The sequence below is a fragment of the Panthera pardus genome, unplaced genomic scaffold (assembly GCF_024362965.1).
Source record: "Panthera pardus isolate Hobbes unplaced genomic scaffold, ASM2436296v1 HiC_scaffold_2, whole genome shotgun sequence".
In the NCBI taxonomy this organism is placed as follows: Eukaryota; Metazoa; Chordata; class Mammalia; order Carnivora; family Felidae; genus Panthera; species Panthera pardus.
In genome coordinates this window covers 29724604-29749872 of record NW_026526765.1, presented here as the reverse complement: position 1 = coordinate 29749872, position 25269 = coordinate 29724604, and the positions used below count along the sequence as shown (strand labels likewise).

Genomic DNA, 25269 nt, shown 5'->3' with positions numbered 1-25269 from the left:
GTCTGACAGATAGTAAGACAAAAGTATGACTGTTGTGGGAGTGCTTGGGTGTGGCTCAGCCGGCTTAGCCGACTTTGGCTCAGGTCCTGATCTCACAGCTCTGTGAGTTTGAGCCCCATGTCATACTCTGTGCTGACAGCTCAGAGCCTGGAGCCTGCTCTAGATTCTGTGTCTCCATCTTTTCCTGCCCCTCTCCTGCTCATGCTCTGATTCTATCTCTCAAAAACAAACAAACAAACAAACAAACACTAAAAGTATGACTGTTGTGAAATACTCAGATGATTGTTGTTGATTCTTTAGATTCTTTTCATTATATTTTAAAATGTTTAAATTTTATTTTATTCTAGCTGCAACAGATCAACTTCATGAGCCTAATGCAAATAGTAGGATCATCCTTTGCCAACCTCCCAGATATACATCAACTTCTACAGCAGTCTCAGCCTGTTCATTTGGTGGGAAGCCAAGTATCAAACCCCACAAGAGGGAGTAGTGATGTTGATGACACCAGTAGAAATTTTAAGGAGAAATCTTTTATTAAGCCACAGTCCATGGGAGAGTATACCAGAGAGCCTGGTGAGAAGAGTCCACACTGCCATAAAGGAATTGTGCAGGACAATCAAAATAGTAATGGAAATGTGCAGGTAATACATTTAAAAATGTCATTAAAAATGGTTCTAATAGTTCAGTTGTTGGCTTTTTGTGATTTGAGCAAATAACTTTTTAGCACTTATTACATTCCACCCCCTTCAAAACACATTGAACATCATTAACAAAATAAGACGTTTGTAATATATTCTAAACTTACATAATAGTTTTTTTTCTCTTCTAGAATATACCACATGGGAGTATTCCTTTATGTGAGTCAGAAGGCCCACCTCAGAATACAGGATTAACTCCAGCATCTCAAAGCTTACCAACTCCTGCACTGTCTTCAGCTCCTGCTGGAAGTACTGCCCTCTACCTTTTGTCCCCATCTTCTGCCATTCTGAAGACACCTAGACTAATCCCAGCTGCAAAAACCTTCAGGCCTGGTGATGGTTTTCCTTTGCTTCAGTTTCAGCCTAAGCATGAATTTAAGCCCCTTTCCTTCCATACAGGAAGAGCCCCACAAGTTCCCTTCAGGCCCCCGCCACAGCCCAGAGAGGCTTGGGGATTATCTGATTCCTTCCAGCCTCCATTGCTACAGAAAGCAATGCACATGACTTCAGTGCCCCATCTGAATTTGAGCCAGTATAATACTGAAGCCACAAAAAAAGCAATGGAGCAGAAGAAATGGGCAGAATCTGTAATTACAGAAATCCCTAAGCGTGTGAACGTGGATCAGTGTGTTGGACATGAAAATTTGACATCTCAACAGGACTCTTCAGTGTTTATAAAACCAGAAAAACTACTTGATGTTAAGCCAGGGTCCCTTGAAATATGGCCTCAGAATTCCTTCGGACTTCCATTATTGCACCTGCAACTTAAGCCTCCTTATATATTTTCCTCTGCCTCAACAGCATCAGTAGCAATTCCCTCAATACCTATGAGAACTGTAGCAGAAGAAAGAAAATACCCAAGGCTTTCATTACTTCATTCATGCCTATCCCCGGAAAATACGGTAATGATTGTGGCAGAGTTATGCAAAAGCAGTCCTGCATTTTTCATACCATAAATCCTATACGTGCAATTACACTAAATTCCTTTTTTTTTTTTTTTTAATTTTTAAATTTTATTTAAATCCAAGTTAACATATAGTGTAGTAATGATTTCAGGAGTAGAATTTAGTGATTCATCACTTACATGTGACACCCAGTGCTCATCCCAACAAGTGTCCTTAATGCCCCTTGTCCATTTAGCCCATCCCCCCACCCAACACCTCAGTTTGTTCTCTGTATTGAAGAGTCTCTTATGGCTTTCCACATTTCTTTTTTAAAAATAATGCTTCTAAAAATTTTTAAATAAAACTAATGCTTCTGTTATTGGAAATAACATAAAAATCCAGTTTAAAATGGTAATTAGGTATTTTAAAGCTTTTGGATCTGTCTTGTATACCAATACTAGAATTTGTCAGACTTTTTCATAGGTATTTCTTCTGCTCAGACAAGAAATAAGTAAAATAAAATGATCGGTATTCTTGTTCATATGGGTAAAGGTATGTGTGTTTGTGTGTGTGTGTGTGTGTGTGTGTGTCTAGAGAAAGGGAGAGCACACGTACAAGTGTGCACACATATATTATTTAACATTCCTAATAATTGTGATATGATTGCCTTCAAATCTGTTACAGTTTAAAATTGTTAAATAGACCCAGGTCTGTAAGTAGTTGTACATAATGGTGTATTTTTAAAGTAGTTAAGAGGTTGAATGTTTATAAACCCACAAAATCCCCTTTAAAGTTGTAAGCTTTAGTTTATGAAATTCAAATTGTTTACCCTCTAATTTTTTAAGTCAGTAGTACTGTCTTAGGAAGGTAATTGAAATTCTCTGGTACACTTTTAATTTTAAGATTTGAAGATAGTACTGGGAAAAGAAATGGTCACTCTTTAGAAGTACTTATCATGCCGCCTGTTTTTCTGAACATATTATGAACAAAAAGGATTAAAGGTACAGAAAAGTAGACATTTTGAGGGGGATTTAAAGAAATGTTTTTTATTAGAAGAGTATAATGAACCAAGTTCTATCATCTGACATCAATATTTGTCAACACACTGTTAATCTATCCCATCCATAACCTCTACTTGTCTGTATCCTCCCTGTTCCAAAGAATTTTAAGTCAAATGATAGACATTATGGATTTTATTTATAAGATTTTTAACATAGAATAGAAATTAAGAAGGTGAGGACTTCCAGCTTAGCTTCTGAAGTAGGAGGACCCAGCTGGAATTTCTAGCACTCTAAACTTATTTATTCTTTAAGCTCTAGTTACTCATTTTACAAGTCCAAATCAATTTGTTATCTTTGACATGTTCTGTCTCTCACATTTTAATTTAAACAAAGGTTTTTCTCAAAAATTTTTAATGTATTACATAATTGAGGTTTATAACTTTAAATTATTATGCTTTATTTCTTATAGTACAAAAACCCACAACTTATTCCCCTTGAGAACCTCATTGCATTCAAACAAAGCCAAGAGAAACTAGCACCTAATTTATTTGAACAAGGCGATTTTGGACACCTTCGGCTTCTAAAGGTCAAAATAGAACCATCTGAAGTGAGACAAGGAAAGGACAGTAAAAAAAGGCAAGTTTTAAGTGGAATTTTATTTGAGACTATCACTTATCTGCAAATTTATTATTAGTTGAAAAAATATAGTTAGAAAAGTGAAAGTTATCTGGTTCAACCTCCCAGCCTGTACACAATTGAATATTCTATTTTCATATCAAGTGTCATGCATTTGAACACGTCTTGTGATGAGGAAAATTCCTATATTGTGACAGATAAATACTGTTATTTTTTCCATTTTATTAAGGAATTCCTTACTGGATTTCTTTTTTTTTTTTTTTTAATGTTTTTAACGTTTATTTATTATTGAAAGATAGAGTCAGAGTGTGAGCAGGGGAGGGGCAGAGGGAGAGGGAGAGGGAGACACAGAATCTGAAGCAGGCTCCAGGCTCTGAGCTGTCAGCACAGAGCCCGACACGGAGCTCGAACTCACAAACCACGAGATCATGACCTGAGCTGAAGTTGGAGGCTTAACTGACTGAGCCACCCAGGCGCCCCCTTACTGGATTTCTGAGGCGAGAAGATTCTTTTACATTTTTCTGTAACATGAGCAGTTTTATTTTGTAGGATAAACATTTGGCGTCTCATGCAATATTCCATGTACTATCTAATACACTGAAGTAATATTGTTATTCATCTTACCATATCCTCCAGATTCTTACATAAGGAGCAGGGGGGTAAGTGATGTGACTTGTTTCAGGACACTAAGAAACATGCATGTAAAAAAGCAAGGCTGTGACTTCTAATAAAGAACATTTATAATGTTTTGTTCATAATGGGTATTCAAAAATGTATTGACTGGTAGGTTATTACTGAGTCCAGAAAATATTTTTAAAATTTCACATTTATCAGACCCTAAAATCTGATACCAGTGCCCTTTTTCCAGAAATAGTTCCTTCCTTCCATCTTTTTCAGGTATTCCCTCTTCAAAGTAAGTCTTCTTCTTGACTTTTTTGGGCCTTCTTTCCTCCTTGCTGGGATTTCAAGGTCACTTAAGTGTGCTTAACTTCTTCAAAAGGGTCAGTGGAGGTATCCCATAGGGCTTCTGAGGTCAGCTTAGAGTCTGCAGAAAAGAGAGTTTGAAAATTACCTAAAAGGTATGACTCTGACCTGAGATTCCAGAAAAAGTTCAGTAGTTGAGGAACTAGAAACAGCTTTCGTGTGTCCCTGACATTTGCTTATATTTGCTTGTGTTCTAGCAGAGTATCCTGATAATTTAATTATATACCATTGAAAATAATTTATTGACATAATTTTGATAACTGTCTCCCTGTATAGCATGATATAAGTAAAAAACTGATGTTACTAAAATAGTAAAAACATATTTTATGCTATTTAACAGACAAAGACGACGAGCTGAGAAAGAGCTGCAAGAAAAAATATCAGAGAAGCTAAGGAGAAAACCAAGTGTGGCTTTCCAACCAGACAGTTCCATTGTTAATGATAATGATTCAGAAATAGTTATGAAATCCAAGGTACAGAAAAACTGCTATACTTTCTTCCCTGCTTTGCATGTACACAGAGTTTGGAATGTCTCTGTGGCTTATCTAGTCTTCTGATTGCCGAAGCTTCTGATTGTGACTAGGAGAATCTTTACTTCATTTAAGATGTGAAGCAGATACATAAACCTTGCTGCATCCCTTCATGGAACAGTGGACATACAGTTGCAAATGTGAAAAGCAAGTTGGTGGTAAATCAAAAACTATAGTGTAGAGCATCTGCCGGTGTGACTTTCTTATATTTAATCACTCCTTGCTTTTTTCTGTGATCTCTTAATGCATACCATATATGTTCTTTGGGTTGCTCCTAATACAGTTTAATCTCTTTTAGATGCCTCCAGCATTTTCCACACATAGGTTTGTTATGTAACCTATATATTTAAGTCAGATCTTTTCAAACATTCCTTCTAACTTTGATGACTGTTTACTTATTTTTGCAACAAATTAAATAAACATGAACAGTTTTGTTTATAAGGATTTTTTAAAAGCACGCTTCACTAAGTCCTCAAGAGCATGTGGGGAGGCACTTAGTAAAAATGTTGACTTCCTGAGCAGTTTTGATACGGTGGGTGACTATATGAGTGTTAAAACTGCTCTGCAGTAGAGAACATTGCAGTTTAGTAACTGCATTAAATTAGTAATGTTCTTTTTTATTGTTTGACTTGTGAGTTTTGTGAACTCCTTCGTAGAGTTACTTTGATAGAGTAAATAAATATTTCTAGGATAGGATTCAAATCTATACCTAAAAATTCAACAATTCTCTTAGCTATTGAATGTTTGCTTCCCCCCACCCCCGCTGCCCCCCAAATAATGAATGTCTTTGAGTTACAAGATTGATCATTTGGGTATTCATTTAGGAGCAACAAGAACATGGTGGTTCCCAGCCTTTGGATGATTTTGACATTCCTTTTGGTATGTATAAGCACGATTAATGTAGTATCTCAGTTCAAAGTTAAAATCAGCTTTCTAGAATTATGTGTATAAAAATGAGACAATTATTTTCAGTTTATCTTTGACAAGATTGTGTGTGTGTGTATGTGTGCGCGTTGTGTTTTGATGTGTTATCCGGTAGAGCAGTGGTTGACAAACTGTGGCCCACAGGCCAGATCCAGACCATGCCTGTTTTGTAAATCAAGTTTTATTGAAACACAGCCATGCCTATTTATTTACACATTGTGACAGATTTTGCACTGCAGCAAGGTTCACTTGTTGCAAGAGGAGCCACACAGAATGCAAAGCCGAAATATTTATTATCTGGCCCTTTACAGAAAAAACTTGCTGATCTCTACCGTATAGCAGTGCAATTAATTAGAATCTCAAATAAGATACTAATATATAAGGCCTAAAAGGAAATTATGGAAGAACATGCCTGTCGAATTCATCATAGAAAATACATGCACATTAAAGTAAGGAATCCGTTCAGAAAAGAGTACTTGTTTAGAAGATAGTAAATTCTCTTCTTTCTTTAGTTGGTCAGTTTACTTCTTGTCACCAAATGCATGTATTCCCCAGGGCTTTCTCCTTAGTAATTTTCATACACACAAATGGTCACTCTCAGGACTTCAGCTACACTCAGATGATACTCCAAGACACATCTACCCTCCCTCATCTTTCTTTTCTACTTTCACCTTAAACTTAACATGTCCAAATTTTAAACTGGCATCTTGCCATTAGTGATGTCACCATTCACTTGATTGGTGAAGATTTTTACCTTGAAAGTCACCCTTCGTTTACCCCTCACCTTTGTTGTCCCACTCCTTCACTCAGTCCTTGATGTGGTCCTCCCTCTCTTTGTTGATATCACTGCCCTGCATCAAGCCTCTGCGTGCCTAAACCAAGCAGTTTTTTTTTTCTTAACTGACCTGCTTGCTTAGCTTGCTAATCCGTTTAGCATTCTTTCCCACTCACTTGTCTTAAAACTAGTTTCTTTTTCATTTTTAACAGTGGTTTGGGTTTTTTCTTTTCTTTCCTTTTCTTTCTTTCTTTCTTTCTTTCTTTCTTTCTTTCTTTCTTTCTTTCTTTCTTTCTTCTTTCAGCTTTGTGAAGGTAATACTTGTTCACTGAAGAAAATTGAGAACATACAAATAGGAATAGGAAGAACATTAAAATCTACCCCCCCCCAAATCTCCCATACATTTTTAAAAAGTTTATTTATTTTGAGAGAGAGAAAAAGAGAGAGAGGGGGAGAGACAGAGAGACAGGATCCCAAGCAGGTTCCACACTGTCAGTACAGAGCCCCATATGGGACCTGAATCCACAAACTGAGATCATGACCTGAGCTGAAGTCAGACACTTAACCGACTGAGCCACCCAGGTCCCTGTCTCATAATTTTTCTGTTTAGAGATAGCCAGTGTTAATATTCCCCCAGGGTTTATTTTTTGAATGTTCTTACTCACATATATCTGTAAATACATATATACATATGTATTCATTTTATTTATATACGTTTTTTATATTAGATATTCTACAATGTCATTTTAAGTTTATTTATTTTGAGAGAGAGTAAGCGCACGCAAGCAGGGGAAGAGCAGAAAGAGAGGAGAGAGAGAATCCAAATAGGCTCCGTGCTGTCAACAAAGAAACCGACATGGGGCTTGATCTCATGATCTGTGAGATCACGACCTGAGCCAAAATCAAGAGTTAGATGCTTAACCTACCGAACCACCCAGGCTCCCCTCTACAATGCCATTTTTAATGACTGCATAGTATTCCCATGGATGTGTGTTGTGTGTATTTCAAACAACAATAATTCTCTACTTCTCTGACACCAGCTGGTGTCCTATAATTCACGTCAAGTCTAACAATAACCCAGAGTTAACACAGATGTCACAGATTAGTGGCTCAGTCCCAAAAGACTGACCAATTCAAGCTATCAGCTACAAACAGGTCCCTATACACCTGCATTTTTGTCCAGGCAACTACAAATTCAGGTATTGCCATGACTCACCCTCCAAGTTTACTAATTTGCTACAGTGATTCAGGAACTTAGAGAAATGCTTTACTTAAGGATTACAGTTTTATTATAAAGGATACAATTCAGGAATAGCCAAATGGAAGAGATGCATAAAGGAAGGTATGGGGACTGAAGGCACAGAGCTTCCATATCCTCCCTGGATATACCACTCTTCCAGCACATCCCCTTGCTCATCAATCCAGAAGCCCCCTTAGCCTCATTGTTTCAGGATTTTTATTGACGTTTCATTGTAAAGGCATGATTGATTACATCGTTAACCATTGGTGATTGAACTACATCTCCAGCTGCTCTCCCCTCCCCGGAGGTAGGGGTGCGGTGGGGTTGATTATAGTTCTAACCCTCTAATCATGTGCTTCGGCCCTTTAGTGACTAGCACCTATCCTGAAGCTATCTAGGGGCCTAACAAGAGTCACTTCATTAGCATAAACTCAGATATAACGACAGACACTCCTATTACTCACGAAATTCCAAAGACTTAAGGAACTTCATGCTTAGAACCAAGGATGAAGACTGTGTGTGTGTGTGTGTGTGTGTGTGTGTGTGTGTGTGTGTGTATTAAGTAGGCTCCGCACCTAGCATGGAGCCCAATGTGGGGCTTGAACTCATGACCCTGAGATCAAGACCTGAGCTGATATCAAGAGTCAGGACACTTAACCAACTGAGCCACCCAGGTGCCCCTATATGTATGTTTATTATGCTACCATGTGCCATAATTGATAATCTCTTATTCTTTTTTTTTCTTAATTTTTTTTTTTAATGTTTATTTTTGAGAGACAGAGAGAGACAGAGTGTGAGCAGGGGAGGGGCAGAGAAAGAGGGAGACACAGAATCTGAAGCACACTCCAGGCTCTGAGCTATCAGCACAGAGCCTGACCTGGGGCTCAAACTTACAGGCTATGAGATATGACCTGAGCTGAAGTCGGTGGCTTAACTGACTGAGCCACCCAGACACACTGATAATCTCTTATTCTACTTTGTCTTCCTGGATGATCTCCCAGGAAAATCCACATCTAAACCCAAACTCCCATAATAGAGTTTGGATTTTGATTCTACTTGCTGCTGAACTTCTCCACTTAGGTGGAAATTAACTCAAGTGCAGCATGTACAGTCTCAACTTGTTATCCCTCGCCACCAACTGGTTTGTTCTCCTAATTCTCCATCTTCATTTGTGTCACTACCAACTCAACCCCAAAACATTGGCTATCTGAATTCCGTCTTCCCTTGCCTTCTCAACTAGTCAATGAGCAGGTCTTCCCTATTTTACTTCCTTCTTTTTAAGTTTATTTTTATTTATTTTGAGAGAGAGAGAGAGAGAGAGAGAGAGAGCAAGCAGGGGAGGGGCAGAAAGAGAGGGAGACAGAATCCCAAGCTGACCGCACAGAGCCCGATTTGGGGCTCAAATATACAAACTGTGAGATCATGACCCGAGCTGCGGTCAAGAGTTGGATGCTTAACTGACTGAGCCACCCAGGTGCCCCTTTACCTCCTTTGTAATTTGTAAATGTGTCCTCTGGCCCCCACTCCTCACCATTGCTAGAGGTTCTTATTTGAACTATTGCAGTGCCTTCATCTATCTGATTGTCTTCACTTTTATCCACTCCAATCTACGGTCCACACACTGGCTGGGGTGGTTTTTCTAGAACATCAATCTGACCATATCATTTTCTTGCATAACATTTTCTACTAGATCCTCATCAGCCAGAAGAACATCTAGGTTTCTAGACTAGACACACAGAATCCTCCACAGTTTTGGTTTTGAATTCACTGAGCTGCCTTTGAGAGTTAACGTAGGCACCACCTCATTCAAAACGTCCATATTAGGGGCGCCTCGGTGGCTCAGTCAGTTATGCTTCAGACTTTGGCTCAGGTCATGATCTCTCAGTTCATGAGTTCGAGCCCCACGTTGGGCTCTGTGGTGACAGCTCAGAGCCTGGAGCCTGCTTCGAATTCTGTGTGTCTCTCTCTGCCCCTCCTTCCCCACTCATGCTCTGTCTCTCAAAAATAAATAAACATTAAATTTTTTTTAAAAAGTCAATTTTGATAACATCTGGGCACCTCATACCTCACCTCCTTTGAGTTAGGTTCTCTGCTTTTGGATATGTTGGCTTCTCAATGATTGCTTTCAATGTTTTGTTATATTTAAGAAATGCTACAAAATGATATTAAAACTTCAGCTGGATTGCATTTCATGGCCTGTGTAAGAAAGAAAGCTGTAGAATGTCAGGATGCAAGTACAAATACAGACCCAGGTAAAATGCTATTTTACTTTAATTTTTAAAATTCATATATTTTTTGCAACAGTGCATATGTCTAGATTTTTTTCTTCAAAACAATGATTTAAAGTGAATTTTAAGTGATGTGATAGTAGTTACTCATCCCAGGTTCTTGTCTTCAACCCTGGTGTATACTTTACAAATTTTAAACTTAAAAAAAATATTTTAATGTTTATTCTTGAGAGAGAGAGAGACAGAGCATGAGCAGGGGAAGGGCAGAGCGAGAGAGGGGCACAGAATCTGAAGCAGGCTCCAGGCTTTGAGCTGTCAGCACAGAGCCCAATGCAGGGCTCAACTCATGAAACTGTGAGATCATGACCTGAGCTGAAGTCAGATGCTTAACCGACTGAGCTGCCCAGGCGCCCTGACAAATTTTAAACTTTAAAATTTCACTTGAATTTATGGTAACTTAATTAATACACAATAGAAATTTTTGTTCAAAATACCTTGGACTACATCCTAAATCAGTAGAGACAATGTTTTGAATTTGGGTTCTCTACGCCATTAATTGCCTTCACTGGGATTTCGTGCCTAAAACTGAGAGACCTGGGGCTGTGGCTGGTGAAGCTGAGTCAGGAAGAGGACTAGGTTGGATTTGCTGTGGAAAGGGCATACGTAACTATGTCCAAGAACAGAGGAAAGAAAAGTTGAAGGACCTATTATTTGGAATTTTGCCTGACAAACTTCCTCATTAGTGTAAGTGCTCTGACCTTTGTGCTGTCGCAATTCTTTTCTGTGATATGTAGGAAACAGTTGCTCTTAACTGTGTTCAGAACCTTGCAAGTGCTTTTTTAAACCTCTAATTTAAGTTATTATAAAATAATATTTATTGATATGGTTTCAAAATAATATATGATCATTATAGAATATTTGGATAATGTAGCAAGTTATGTAGAGGATGAAATTAACTGTAATCATGCCACTTAGAAGTAACATTTTGATGATTTTTCTTTCAGTCTTCTTTTGCACATTTTACATAGTTTGGTACAGTAGATAGTACAGGTGTCCTCCCTCTGTGTCTGAACTGTCATCTTCCAAATATTATTACTATCTTCCCTGAGAATTTAACCCTTTGTGGGTCCCAGTGTTTGTCTTTTACCCAGATACCTTTGGACACTCTCTACTCAGTCTCTTTAATATATTACTCAGTATTTATCTACATTATAGTTCAAACATACATAGTGTATGTATATATATATATATATATATATATATATATATATATACACATATATATGTATATAGTATATGCACTGTAGCATATACTTATAGTATTTATTTGTGTTATACTATATATTTACTTACATTATAGCATATACTATATGTTTGCAGTATAGCATCTGTATTCTATGGTCCCCCTCTGGACCCCCCCTATGCATGGTTCCCCCATGCATACAGATATGGTCAGTATTATTGCATATTGCACACAAACTAATGGATTAAATGAACATTAGTTAAGAAGTGATGTTCAAAATGCTTTATATTTAGTAATCTTTGATGGATAGTTATTTAAATGTTTAAGAAGTGTTTACTAATGTTTGGCAGTATTAGATAGGCTGGAACACCTTTTTCTCCCCCATTTAAAAAGTTTCCTGGTATTTGACTATGCAGCACGTTTTTTTAGAATGGATTAGATTTGGATAACAGAAGTTACCTATATTTTGGATCCTTTGCTTTTCACTTTGATGTCTGCTTATGCCAAACATTTATGTCATGAAAAAGTACTTTGTAAACATATTCCTTCTTCCAGCTGTGTCATAAAATATTTAACTAATTCTTTAAAACTTTTTTTAATGTTTATTTATTTTTGAGAGAGAGAGAGACAGAGACAGAGATTGTGAGTGGGGGAGAGGCAGAGAGAGAGGGAGACACAGAATCCGAAGCAGGTTCCAGGCTCTGAGCTGTCAGCATAGAGCCTGACACAGAGCTCCAACTCACAGACTGAGAAATCATGACCTGAGCCAAAGTTGGATGCTTAACCAACTGAGCCGCCCAGATGCCCCTAACTAATTCTTTATTGTTGAATGTATTAGGTGGTTTCTAGTATTTTTCTCCTATAAATAATGCCTCAGTGAGTATCTTCTCATATATGAGAGGTTTTTCTTTTTTTCTTTTTCTTTTTTTTTTTTTGTCATCATGTTGATTTAGCTCTTTTATCTTTACTCATCTGACAGGTCATGAAAATGCACCTTACTATTTAGTTTTTCTTTCTATCTGAATGCATGTAGAAGATGTTTTTTGATGCAAATGGTGAATACACACTTGGGAAACATTCTTAAAAGTTAAAGCCTTTGCGAAAGCCTTGAAGGTAGTTTGTTGCTATGTAGTCTTCTAAAGCTGGCAACCTGTTTGCTAGAAGTCTCTTATCATGCAGGTATCAGGCCCAGGGTAAATAATAATAAAATCTGAAATTATCGTTAATTTTTAAAAACTAAATTCGTAAGCTGTCTACTACCTTTAATACATGATATCTAAAAATCTGCGTTCATGTATTTAATTTTTGTTTGTTAATTTTTTTCTGGTTTTTTTCTTTTCACTTCAAATCTCCTCGTTGACTACAAGATAAAAAAGCTGCTTCTCAAGAAGTTGTTTCTGAATGTTGTAAAAATGAACAAATCATTTCTTCCATATCAGGTGTGATTTTTTCTTTTTTTTTCTGCTAAATAGCATTGCTACTTAAAGATTATGTTTTTGTCATGCCAAAACAAGAGTTACCGCCATCCATAAAAACAGGAATAAAACCAATCAATTGAATCCATAGAGATAGAATGATAATTTAAGTATTTTCACTTTCCTTTTTTTCTAGGTTTTTGGTTGTCATATGGTTTAAATTCAAGCCTTGGTACCAAGTTTCTAGTATTCAATAAAATGAGAAGTTATATTTTACATAGGAATTTTGAAAGTAATGTTCTGTTAAAAATAAGATGCTAGGGGGCACCTGAGTGGCTCAGTTGGTTGAGTGTCTGATTGGTTTCGGCTCAGGTCATGATTTCATGATCCTGAGAATGAGTCCCAGGTCGGGCTCTGTGCTAGGTGGGGAGTCTGCTTAAGATTTTCTCACTCCCTCTCCCTTTGCCCCACCCCTACTTGTGCTGCAGGGGCACTAGGAAGTAAAATTAGAGTCCTACGACAGAAGGCACAGAGTTAGACCATTTGCTAACCTACTGTGATAGGCTTCTTTATTGTACTTTTGAAAAGAAGCTAGTGACTTTTGTAAAATTTCAATGTTAAACATTTTAAGGGGTAAAATTTAGCCAGGGCCTCTGTGAATATACTAGAAACTACTGAATTGTGAATTGTGCCCTTTTAAAGGATGTGAATTATATCCCAATAAAGCTGTTAAAACAAACAAATAATAAGAAACGGTGTTGAGAATAAAAAAACAAATTAGTTATGGGTTAATTTCCTAAACTGATTTTCTTGAAGTCTCCAAAAAAAACCATGACTTAATATATCTGAAATGGAAATAGGAAATTACAGCGTTTTCTTGACATTACTTAGACACTTTATTATTCTTGTGAATCATTCATATGAAAAAAGCACTAATCAATCTGCATTTAATTATTAATTACTCCAGAGTAAATTGCCCTTAGGATAGAATAAATTTATTTATACCTGTGAAGCTTCTACTTTGATTTTTTTTTTTTTTTAAGATTTTATTTTTAAGTAATCTCTATATCCAACCTGGGGCCAAACTCACAACCCTGAGATCAGGAGCTACGTACTCCACTGACTGAGCCAGCAAGGTGCCCCCTACTTAGATTTTTAACAAAAAAATTTTACGTTGTTTGTTGCTTACTTGTTACAATGCTAATGACTTGGAGTTATTTGTAGATTTTTTAAATATTCCTGATGATTCTTTTCTTAATTTTCAGAACATGAGCCTTTGAATGTTCCTGAAGTGTTGGCACCAGATGTATATTTAAATCTCAAACTTTCCACTGAAATATCAGAGAAACCTTTGTCACCTTCACCATCTGATCCGGTACTAAATTTGGTATTGGGCTTTGTTCAGAGGTTATAATAATACCTTTGTGCTAAAATTTATTATGGTCATCTGCATTATTCATTTGTATAGATGAAATGAGGCTAAAATCTCATCTGCTACTTTGTTGAAAAGATCAAAAAATTAAGATTTAGTTATTATGCCCCAAAGTATTGTAAGCTAAGACCATAACACATACTTCCTGCAGCTTTCCCTAAGTTAAATTCATATAAGCTCCTCTTGTTTAGGATTAAACTTTTTTTTTTTTTTTTTTTTACAGGGGAAGAGGATTCAGAGTGGCTCTATAGAGTAAAAAGAATGTAACTCTCTTTGATTTTATGTGTTTTGGTTCAGGTTGGACACACTTACATAAATGTAGTTGACATTAAAGCTGATGATCTACAGGAATTGCCTGTCAGAGAAGAGCCTTCAGATGATAATATTATCAGACAGCAAAGTGATCATCTGGAAGTCCCATCTTCTGCAGAGTTACATTATATGGCAGCTTCAGTTACAAATGCTGTCCCCCTGCACAGTTTTAAGAGTGAAGGTAATAATTTTTTCTTGCCTTTTAAGTAGGTTAAAAACATTTTGAAAAATTCTTCAGTATAGCCTCATTCCCCCTTCTTAGGTCTCTTAGCACTCCTCTTGCAAACCTACTATAAGTCTGGATGTTTATATTCACATCTAGAAATGTTCTACTCGTCTCTTAAATACCTTATTTAGAAGGTTAGAATCAATCTTTGTATGCTTTTCATATTCTTGATAGAGTCTGCCACTTCCACCACAGATTTATTTTTTAAACCTGCAAAACTGTCTCCATCCTGTCTAGATGGAAGAAGCTGGAGGGCAGCAATTTCAGAAGAGAAGGAGCCTGCTATCGCCTCACCTATACCATCAGAAATACAGCAGGACACAGGTGAATGCTCTAGCTGTGGAACATGATTCTCCCCCTTCTCTAAATTACTGTTGTATAGAGATAAGCTCTAAAACTTGGTAATTGCGAAAGAAGCCAGGAAAAGGCTTTTCCCTTGGTAAGGAGAGTGGGGGCAGATAGGTAAATGAGGTAGAGTCATGGTTCCAAGGCTGGGACTCATGGGTGTTTTGCAAGGAGACTACAGCTCTGTTTCCACATATGTCTTTTCTTAAGTAAGGAGGCTAAAAATAAATATCCTGTGGGATGTCATGAGTGCTTTGGTGTTAAAAAGGAATTCTCACATTTAAAAAGGTAGGAGAGGCGGCTCACTTAAGCCTCTGACACTTGATTTTGGCTCAGGTCATGATCTCATGGTTCGTGAGATCGAGCCCCGAATTGGGGCTGACAGTGCAGAGCCTGCTTGGGATTCTCTCTCTCTCCCTCTCTCTCTACCCCTTCCCTGAACACGTGCACGTGCTCTTCTTTCTTTCTCCCCCCCACCCCTTCGTCAAAAATAAAGGAAGGATGGGTGGCAGCTTCAGATTTTGTGGCTGCCAGATTTTGTATCTTCCTCTCTCCGCGCCCCACCCCCCCACCCCCCCCCCAATCCCTTGGTCACACTCTGTCTGTCTTTCTCTCTCACAAGTAAATAAACATTAAAAAAAATTTTTTTTAAAGATTCAGAATATAGTTATACAATAGAGTTGAGTGGGATTTGTATTATAGCAAAAGGCTGGCAGAAGGAAGGACAGGGTCCCTAAGTATTTAAAACAAAAGCAAAACAAATAATAATTTCTGCTTTTAGTGATACTTGCTCACCATTTTGAATGACAGCAGCTTCCTATTTTAGAAACCATCTCCAAAAGGAATGCTTTCAGCTATTAATAGCAAGCAGAGCTTTGCTGGATGGACAGAGGGAGAACATTTCAGTGTCAGTGGAACTCAGTATTTAACCCTCCTAGATTTTTGCTATTAGTCAGTGGGAGTGGAGCAGATTCTCCAGAGAAAGGGAAGCTATATTTCATTATGTATGTAGGCCATTCTGGATTTTGAGCATGTCTGGTTCTTTTGCTACATTTTCTACGTGAAGTTTGTATATGAAATTCTTTCCTGAGAGTGACTAAGGGAGACACTTCAGGCTGCTGAGAAACAGGAAGGATAGATGGTAAAGTACTGTGAGTCAAGCTATAAAAAGGTAAGGCCAGGGGTGCCTGACTGGATCAGTCAGAAGAGCATGCAACTCTTGAATCTCAGGTTCATGAGTTTGAGCCTCACGTTAGGTGTAGAGATTCCTTATAAAAAAAAAAAAAAAGTAAGGCCAAAACAGGTAGGGGAAGATAATACAACCACCATTGCCAGCATTGGAATTTACCATTATCTTCTCATCGGAAGCTTCACGCTAGACTGGGGCTGGGAGATAATAAGCACTATATATTTATATATTTAGTGATTCCATGTATTTAGTGATTCACATTTTTCAGAGTGTTTTGTTGCATAATTTGATCCTCACAAACCTCTTTGAGTTAGGTAGGACAGGCATCATAATCCTCATTTGAGTGACTATTCAATAAACACTAAGACAGGGGCCAGATATCAGGGCTGAAGAAGAGAGTACTACCAGGTTCTCTGCCTGTGGGCTCACCTATAGGAGGAAAGGAAGGCAGAGAAGGAGATGATTATGACACAGCATGGTAAGTGCTGTCAAGGTGGTATGGATGAGATTCTTGGGGAATACAGCGTGTAATCCATCTCCAGGGAGGACTGGACTATTGGGAGGAGAGATGCCTAAATGGAATCTTAAAGGAAAGTAGGACTTGGTGAGACAAATGGCATACAGACTGAGAGAATAGGTTGTGCAATGACTTGGAAGTTTGATGAAGCCTGCAGAGATTGAGAAAATTGAAGTTCATTTGGTTTAGAGGCAGTGGAGCAGTTTGCTTGTTTAAGAAACAGCAAGAGATGAGCTGGAGAGGGGGGCAGAGGAAAGACTGAATGTCATTGTCCTCACAGGCATTTGGACTTTTAAGATGAAGGCATTAGAGAAACACTGAAGACTTTGAGGTGAGAAAGGAACAATATCAGATTTGTCTTTTAAAAGATCTTGGGGGGGGGCGGGCACCTGGGTGGCTCAGTCAGTTGAGCATTTGACTCCTGATCTTGGTTTGGGTCATAATCTCATGGTTCGTGAGATCAAGCCCCGGGTCAGATTCTGCTCTGACAGAGTGGATCCTGCTTAGGATTCTCTCTCTTACTCTCTCTGTGCTTCCCTGCTTGTGCACACATTGTACTCTCTGTTTCTCTGAGAATGAATAAATAAACTAAAAAAAAAAAAAAAAGAGAGATTCTCTCTCTCTCTCTCTCCTCCTGCCCCTCTCCCCCACTTGCATTCTCTCTCTCTCAAATAAAAAATTAAAAAAAAATCTGTGTGGAAGATGGACTACGTGAGGGCAAAATAGAGATACTAATTGGCGTCTATCTATTGTGAAAGCTTCACCTAAGCAGTGGTAGTAGGAATGGAGATTTTTTTTATTTTATTTATTTATTTATTTATTTATTTATTTATTTATTTATTTGAGATTTTGGTTGGTAATCCTCAATATTCGGTGTTACTTTGGATCTGAAGGAAAGAGAAGAAGCTTGAATGACTCTCAGGCCTGTGGCTTAGGAACCTGGGTGAATGATAGTGCTGTTCACCAACCTGGGGAATCAGGAAGAGGGAGCAGGTTGGAGGGGCAGAGTTTCGATTGGTGTGCTTTTGGGACAACCCTAAATGAGATATCCAGGACACAGGGCTGGAGCTCACAAAGGTGCCATGTGAATTTGAGAGTCACCTGTGCATCAGTGACATCACCCAGGGAGAGTGGGCAGGGTGAGAAGAAAAGTGAGCAGAGATTGGCACCCTGGAAATACTGATGGGTCAGAGGGGCAGGTGCAGAAGAGAAGAACAAGAAGACAACTAAGATGGAAGACCAGTAAGGGGAGGAAGAGACCCAGAAGCCAGAAAAAGGATGCGTTTAAAAAAGTGTTTCAAATTTGGGACAAGAATCAATTGACTTGAAGAGTAAGGGAGAGTCATTGGCTTTGATATTGGTCTTGGGAGGTTTGGTGTTAGCCTGAGATCCCATGTAGAGTTGGTAATGGCCCACAGCAGGCCTGGCTTTTACTGTGTGACATTGTTGGTTTTCAAGTAGAGTTTTTGAAAAGTCAAGAATATTAAATAAAGTTGCTTTTTGAGGAAGCAGAGGGTAAAAGTAACATTCAAACTGCCTTATATAAGGAGTCCTATGGTAATAGTAATACTGTTACATATTCTTATTTCACAACAGACAATTCTCAGAAGTCAGGAAGCTGAAGTGTTAGAAAATTTCTGAAGGAATGTTTTGTTGACTTAAACTGAGGTCTTCAAAAAAATTAGATCATCAGCATCTACTTCTCCCTTAATTGTAATCAATTCTGATATTACCTTTATTACTATTTAGATATGCTGAAGCCAGATTGCCGATTCAAAGAGCAGAGCTCAAAGTCATCTGCCGCAGAGGAGTATCTGCTCTGGGAGCTACTGCGGGATGTCTCTGCGGCTCGTCCCGCACAGAGCTCTGCAGCTCGCCGGCTAGAGCATCTTACGTCTAAGCTTCAGAAAATTGATGAACAACTGTTAGCAATAGAGAACATTGCTGAAAACATAGAACGGGATTGCCCCAGACAAAAAGTGCTAGATCGACATTGTGATAAGGTAGACTGTCTTTTATTTTAGCTGTTTGTTTGTTACTGAGTTATTAGATTTTGGTGTGATGTAAGTTTGGATGGACATTTGATTTTTCAAAATAATGGGAAATTAATTAATTAATTTATTTATTTATTTATTTTTTGAATTTAGGGTTTCTCAACCTCAGCATGACTGACATTTGGGCCAGATAACTCTTTGTTGTAGGAGGCCGTCCTGTGCATTGTAGGATGTTCAGTAGCATAATAATAATAAAAATGTCTTCAGATGTTGCCAAATGTTCTTTGGGTGGCAAAATCACCCCCAGTTGAGAACCACTGCCTTAAACTTTTAAGAAGTGAACCAGTGCTTCCTACCATGAAAAGAAATAGTTGAATTAGAAAACAAGAATGTGGTTTTAAATGAACCCTGCCCTTAATTATCATTTTCTTCAGCAATATTTTTTTTTAACTTTACAAATATTGTTGTCTTTATATTTGGAATTCTCGGTTTCTTTTAAATATTTTATACAATGGGAATAGTAGTCCTTAGATGGTTTCTGTATCTTTAAAAAATACTCATGAGAAAGAGATTATTTATGTGTATTATCATGGTAGTTAGACAAATAGAAAGGAAGTCTTAAACATGAATTAATTATTTTGCACAAACTTTTTTTTTAGGAAGTAAAATTCACATAAAATAAAGATTAAGGAACTAACAGTAAAAATATTTTGAGTGTGTAAAAGCCTTGTATTGGGAAATGCAAATTGGTCTGCAGGATAAGAATTCCATCACTGACTTACCTAACAAATATTCCAGGTTGCTAGCAGGTTGAGATTTTAAAAGATGTATTTATTAGGTTTATAGTATTTCTTTAATTCAAACATTTAACACATATTAAAAAGTTAAGATTAAACACATGTGAAATTACACTGAAAAAATACGAGGTAGGGCTACTATTAAGTAACATTATTATGATGTTTATTTGGTTGTTTTCCTTTTTGTTTTTTTAACCCAGACTTAAATATATCACTTCAAAATGAGGGTTAAGTTTCAGAGTCATCTTTGGAACTCCTTATTTCAAGGAATCACTTTCAAAGTTGCTTTATGTCCTAGTATATTAAGCATATCTAAAGCCAAATACGTTACTTAGCCTTGAATCTAGTCTTAATCCTGGCTTGCTCCAGAGTCCAAGAGTTTGTTCCTTCAGTAAACGTTGAGCTTCTGCTATATGCTGGGCCATGTGCTAAGTTGTGGGAATGGAAAGATAAACAAGGCATACATAGTCACTACTCTCAAGCAGCTTAGAATCTAACAAGGGAAGACAGATGTATACTCCAGTATATGCGTATGAACAGGGTGCAGTGAGAACAGTATGGGACACACGACCTGTTGTGACTAGAGAAGTGAGTGAGTGAAGGGGTGGCATCAGAGAAGGCTCTGTAGAGCTTACTCTTGAGCTGATAATGAATTGATATTCATCAGTGAGATAAGGAAAGGCTGATGGGACATTGTGAGGTAGAGGTTGATGGTACTGGGCTTTAAGACATCTGGCAGTAGAGGTAGGTAGGGGCAGGTAAGGCATGATGGAAAGTATTGTTTTCCATGTCAAGTGATTAGGATTTTATCCCATAAATAGGCAGTAGGAAACCATTGAAGAATTTTAAGCAGTGAAATGATATGATCAGATACTCTGGCAGCAGTGTGGAGGGGAGATTGGAGAGGATAAGACTGAGAACAGGGAGATCAACTGGGTCACAGTGGTTCTAAACTGACTCATTAGAGTCATCTTGTGGAACTTGTTAGAAGTGCAAACTTATGGCCTCATACCCCTGAGATTCTGATTTTAAGTAATCCTAGGGTGGGACCCAGGAATTTGTGTTATTAGTAACCTTCAAAAATGATTCTTATGTAGCTAGCTCTGTAATTTTTGTAGTTAGCTCTATACTGGGTTTACTGATTGATGTTTGAGATCCACTGAATACAGAGCCAAGAAGTAACAATAACCTGAACGTTAGCATTGAGGATGAAGGGAAGGATGTTGCAGGACTCAGAGGGTGATCGGTTGTGGGAAGGTGAAGAATAGAAAGATCACAATGGTGTCCAGATTTTGAGCCTGGAGTCATTTTCCAAACTAGGGAAGAAGTAGTATGTGTGTTTTGGGAGGAGGGAGGCACAGTGATTTCAGTCAGAAACATGTTAAATTTGAGATGCTGTGAGATTAGTTGGATATATGCTTCTGGAGCTTAGGAGCTAGATTTGGGTTGATGGTACAGATTTTAGAGTCCTTAGGAGGAAGTTCGAATCATAATAGGCTATTCACCCAGAGAGAGTACACTGAATGAGGAGTAAAAGAGGATAAAGGGCAGAATTTTGTGGGTGCACAAACTTTTAAAGATGAAGATTCAACGACAAAGCTTGAGAAGGAACATTCTGAGGTAGTAAGAGACTCAGGAGAAAGCAAGCCAAAGGAAGAGTTTCGAGAAGGAATTTCCACATATCTGGATCCATTACATAAAAGGACAGATGTGTAAGTTGTGATCTTTTTCAAAATATACATGGCAGGCCTACTGAATCTGGGGTGGTAGGGTATGGACAGAGGAAGGGGCAGTGGCTTGGCAAGGGGAAGGGTGCAGATCACACACATGTATTTTGAAAAAGTTCCTAAAAATTCTGTAACCGCTCCCCTCTCGGCCCAAGCCTTTTTTAACATTGGAGGACAGGGATTGTGCCTTTAGCTTGGCACATGTCAGGCATTTGATGAATGTTTATTTAATGGCTATCTTTGCTCTCTCAGTTTTAGATTCTGACAGTAATAAAATCACATTTATATAATAAAGACTTATCACCAGAACAGTTAATAATAATTGTAGCACAAGCTTGGGAGACAATTTCAAAGGAAGAGAGGTTGCTCAAACTCCAAAAGTATTTAGTCTGCTAAGGTGACTACTTGGAAGGAGCTAGCACTAATTTAAATGAAATGTTGGGCATATTGTTTTAAAATATTCTCATCCTGTTGTAATGTACACATAAATACAGAGGTTTTGACTTGTGTATTTTAATTAATAGAACAGACTGTAAGCCTGGAAGAGGCAGAGGGATACTTTTGCACAAGTGCTGACTAGGGGCTTTGAAGACCTAGGTTGAGATCCATATTCTGCCACTAAGAAAGTCACTCAATTTCTTTGGGCCCTCTTCTCTCATCTGTAAAATGAAGGTTTTGTCTAAGTGGTAATTCACATTCCTCCCCAGTCTAAAATTATGTGATGCTGTTTTCCTTAGGAAAGGTTAAATCATTTAGACTACAAATAGATAAAAATTTCCTTCTCTTTATCTGTCCCCACCATTTAGCTCTTACTGGATGTAATCCCATTTCTTTCACTTGTTCCCTTAATATTTAAAATGTACATAAAATTATTTAACAATGTTGTGAAATTATCAAACTAAAATTTTCAAGTTATTTTTTTGTATGTGTTTTTCTACAGGGTGCATCCTTAGACCATATTGAATTGTCCTCTGGTCTTGAATCTGAAAAAACATCTGCTTCAAAAGCCACTGGTATTTTGGAAGGTTTGTGTGTGTGGTGGGGGGAAAGCAGGGGGGCCTGACCTTGCTCTGAAAGGGGAAGCATTGCCCTTGGGAGTGCCAGAATTGGGGACAGTTTTCATTTGTGAGCTGAAGCCATCAGTCCCCTAATTGTTAGATTAGGATATTTTTGTGATCATGTGATTGGCTCCCACCCATGCCATTTTTTCCTGAGAAGCCAGTGCTGTAAACTCCTAGAGTGGGGCAGCACCAGCCACACACTCGCTGAGGTTGCACACAGCTTTGTGCTGTGGTTGCTCTTTGTCCCTGGTCATCTGCAGAACTGGAATTTGAGGTTCTGATTAAATGGCCAGGCAGTGGTGAGATGGTATGTTTTTGCATTTCTCATTGAGATAATGAAACGAGGGTACTTAAAAACTTTTCTACTATATCTATAGTTGTTATCCTTACACTGTCTTTCATTCAGTCTTGTCAGCAATGTAATGCGTTTTTTAAAAACAGGCTTTGGTTTGTTGATTCTGTTTAATTTTTTTTTAATGTTTATTTTTGAGAGAGAGAGTGCAAGTGGGGGAAGGGCAGAGAGAGGGGGACAGAGAATCCCAAGGAGGCTCTGTGCTGACAGCAGAGAAGCCCAATGCGGGGCTCAAACTCATGAACTGTGAGAGTATGACCTGAGCTGAAACCAAGAGTTGAATGCTTAACTGACCGAGCCACCCAGGCGCTCCTAATTTTCTTTTTCGTAAATTTCTATTCTTAGCTTTATGATTTCTTCTGTTTTTGAGGGCTTAACCTGTTGACTTTTTCCTAACTTCATTCTTTATCTTTTTCTAATGTGTGCATTTGAAGCTGAACGTGTTCTTGTAAGGACCCAGACAGGAGTGTTGATATGAACCACGTTTTGGTGTTGTTCAGATCTAAGTAGTTTGTAATTTGTATTAATATGTCTTCTTTAGGGACATCTGGGTGGCTTACTCTGTTAAGTGTTCAACTCTTGGTTTCGGCTGAGGTAATGATCTCACAGTTCGCTTGGGTCTCCATGCTGACAGCACAGAGCCTTCTTGGTATCTCTCTCTCCCTCTCTCTTTCCTCCTCTCTCTTCCTCTCTCTGCTTCTCCCCCACTTCTGCTCACTCACTCTCTCAAAATAAATAAATAAACTTAGAAAAAAAATATCTTCTTTAGTTTGTGAAAGGGATTTTTAGATTCTCAATATTATGGGGTTAGGGCTATATTTTTAATTTATTTACATTTTCATTGTATTATGTTTGTTTGAGAGAGTAAGCACACACATACAGGGGAGGAGCAGAGGGAGAGAGGGGAGCAGAGAGAGAGGATCTTGAGCAGGCTCCATGCCCAGTTTGTGATCTCTCACAAACTGTGAGATCATGACCTGAGCTGAAAAATAAAGAGTAAGATGCTTACCCAACTGAGCTACCCAGGTGCCCCTGGAATTTTCTTTATTTTTGGCTTATTTTATATTTTTGATACAAGTGTGTCTCAGTGTATACATTTTAAAAATTTATTCTATATGGGAGAGGAATGATTCTTTAAGTTGCAGGTTTAATGTTTGTTATTTTTCATCCATTTCCTTTTGAAGTATTGCTTCCTCCCCATTCTTTCTGTTCTGTTTTCTAAAACACCAGCTATTTGGACCTTCTCGCTTTATTCTCTTAACTATTAATTGCCATCTTTTTATCTCTCAGTGATATACTCAGGGTGATGTCATCCAATCTGTCTTTTAGTTTACTAATTTTCTCTTCCGTGTCTTCTTTGCTGTAGGATTTAATTTTTTTTTTTTTTTTTACTGCATTCTTAATGTCTACAGGTTCTGTTTATTTCTTTTTCAAATCTATCTGTTTGCTGGATGTACTATCCTGTTCTTTTATTATGGTTTCTATGCCCTTTTATCTATTTAATGATTTTAGTAATATTTTATGCTGTTTTACTTCATGTGTGCATATTCTCAGTAGTCAAATCTGCATACTGCTCTCTTTCATGGTTGTTTCTTTGTGCGATTTGTAATTAAAAAAAAATTTTTTTAACGTTTTTATTTTTGGGGTAGAGAGAGATAGAGAGCAAGCAGGGGAGGGGCAGACACAGAATCTGAAATAAGCTCCAGACTCTGAGTTGTCAGCACAGCGCCTGGCGTGGGGCTCAAACCCACACACCATGAGATCATGACCTGAACCAAAGTTGGACGCTTAAATGACTGAGCCACCCAGGCACCCCTGTAATTTTTTTTTTTTTTTTTATCATGAACTTATCTTTAGGAGAGTTCTGCTGGGTTGTATACACTTGTCTTTGAAGTGGTTTTGTATTTGCTTCTTGCTATCTGCTGAAGTAGAAAGAGTTTGGGGAACAAGTTTTCCTATACATTTCTTGGCTTGGAGTTGCTTTACTACATAGATGGTATAAATTCAGATCCCATACCTGCTTGTGGCAAGACAGAGGTTTTGATTTCTCAGAGTTGACTTATTTTTCTCCCATCTACCATTCAGGAAGATAGAAAACTTCTTTGCTGCTTCTCCATGGTTTTTCTTATCCTCATTTTATGGACAGACCTATCCTTTAGTGCTCTAGGCCATGTGAAGGTAGCTCAGTTCTCCCCGCGGCTGATGGCAGAAACCACATCTCCTGTTTCTCTATGGACTATCCCAGCATCCTTCTCCATATATTGCCCAGCTTTGATTCCTTTTTCTTTTCTGGCACTGAGGGATTTCTTTATTTACAGGGCTTGTTTGCATATTAATCTATTTATTTTATTTTTTAATTCCTTTTAAGTAGGCTCCATGCTCAATGTGGGAGTTGAACTCACAACCGCATGACCTTGAGATGAGGAGTCACATGCTCTACTGACTAAGCCAGCCAGTGTCCCTAATCTTTTTTTTTTTTTTTTAATTTAGCATTTCTTCTGTGTTTTTATAACAGGGTATGAACCTGTCCACTTCAGCTCATTCTGCCATGTTTTCTGAAACTGATAATAAACTTAACAGTTTTGGGGTGCCTGGGTGGCTTAATTGGTTAAGTGTCCAGTTCTTGATTTCAGCGCAGGCCATGATCTCATGGTTCGTGAGTTCAAGTCCTGCATCAGGCTCTGCTCTGACAACACAGAGCCTGCTTGGGATTCTCTCTCACACTCTCTCTCTGCCCATTCCCTGCTCACATTCTCTCT

General features: G+C 38.1%; 1 protein-coding gene and 1 long non-coding RNA gene across 10 annotated transcripts in view; one reads left to right on the top strand and one right to left on the bottom strand.

Annotated features, from left to right (window-relative positions):
• The window catches only part of CPLANE1 (ciliogenesis and planar polarity effector complex subunit 1), a 137669-nt gene that overhangs the window by 78932 nt on the left and 33468 nt on the right, over positions 1 to 25269 (top strand). For 6 of the 9 annotated variants that reach the window (XM_053906939.1, XM_053906936.1, XM_053906938.1 and 3 more), the window contains 12 exons: positions 348 to 641; positions 830 to 1600; positions 3053 to 3219; positions 4544 to 4676; positions 5558 to 5612; positions 9820 to 9924; positions 12511 to 12582; positions 13824 to 13933; positions 14288 to 14483; positions 14703 to 14852; positions 18329 to 18582; positions 22038 to 22122. In XM_053906939.1, coding sequence (XP_053762914.1) covers positions 348 to 641; positions 830 to 1600; positions 3053 to 3219; positions 4544 to 4676; positions 5558 to 5612; positions 9820 to 9924; positions 12511 to 12582; positions 13824 to 13933; positions 14288 to 14483; positions 14703 to 14852; positions 18329 to 18582; positions 22038 to 22122 — 2392 coding nt within the window. The remainder of the gene's footprint in view (positions 1 to 347; positions 642 to 829; positions 1601 to 3052; positions 3220 to 4543; positions 4677 to 5557; positions 5613 to 9819; positions 9925 to 12510; positions 12583 to 13823; positions 13934 to 14287; positions 14484 to 14702; positions 14853 to 18328; positions 18583 to 22037; positions 22123 to 25269) is intronic. The other 3 variants (XM_053906934.1, XM_053906933.1, XM_053906935.1) reach the window with 3 other exon arrangements.
• The window catches only part of LOC128778247 (uncharacterized), a 58906-nt gene continuing 37795 nt past the window's right edge, over positions 4159 to 25269 (bottom strand). Inside the window, exon 3 of the long non-coding RNA XR_008423683.1 lies at positions 4159 to 4264. This is a non-coding gene — a long non-coding RNA (uncharacterized LOC128778247). The remainder of the gene's footprint in view (positions 4265 to 25269) is intronic.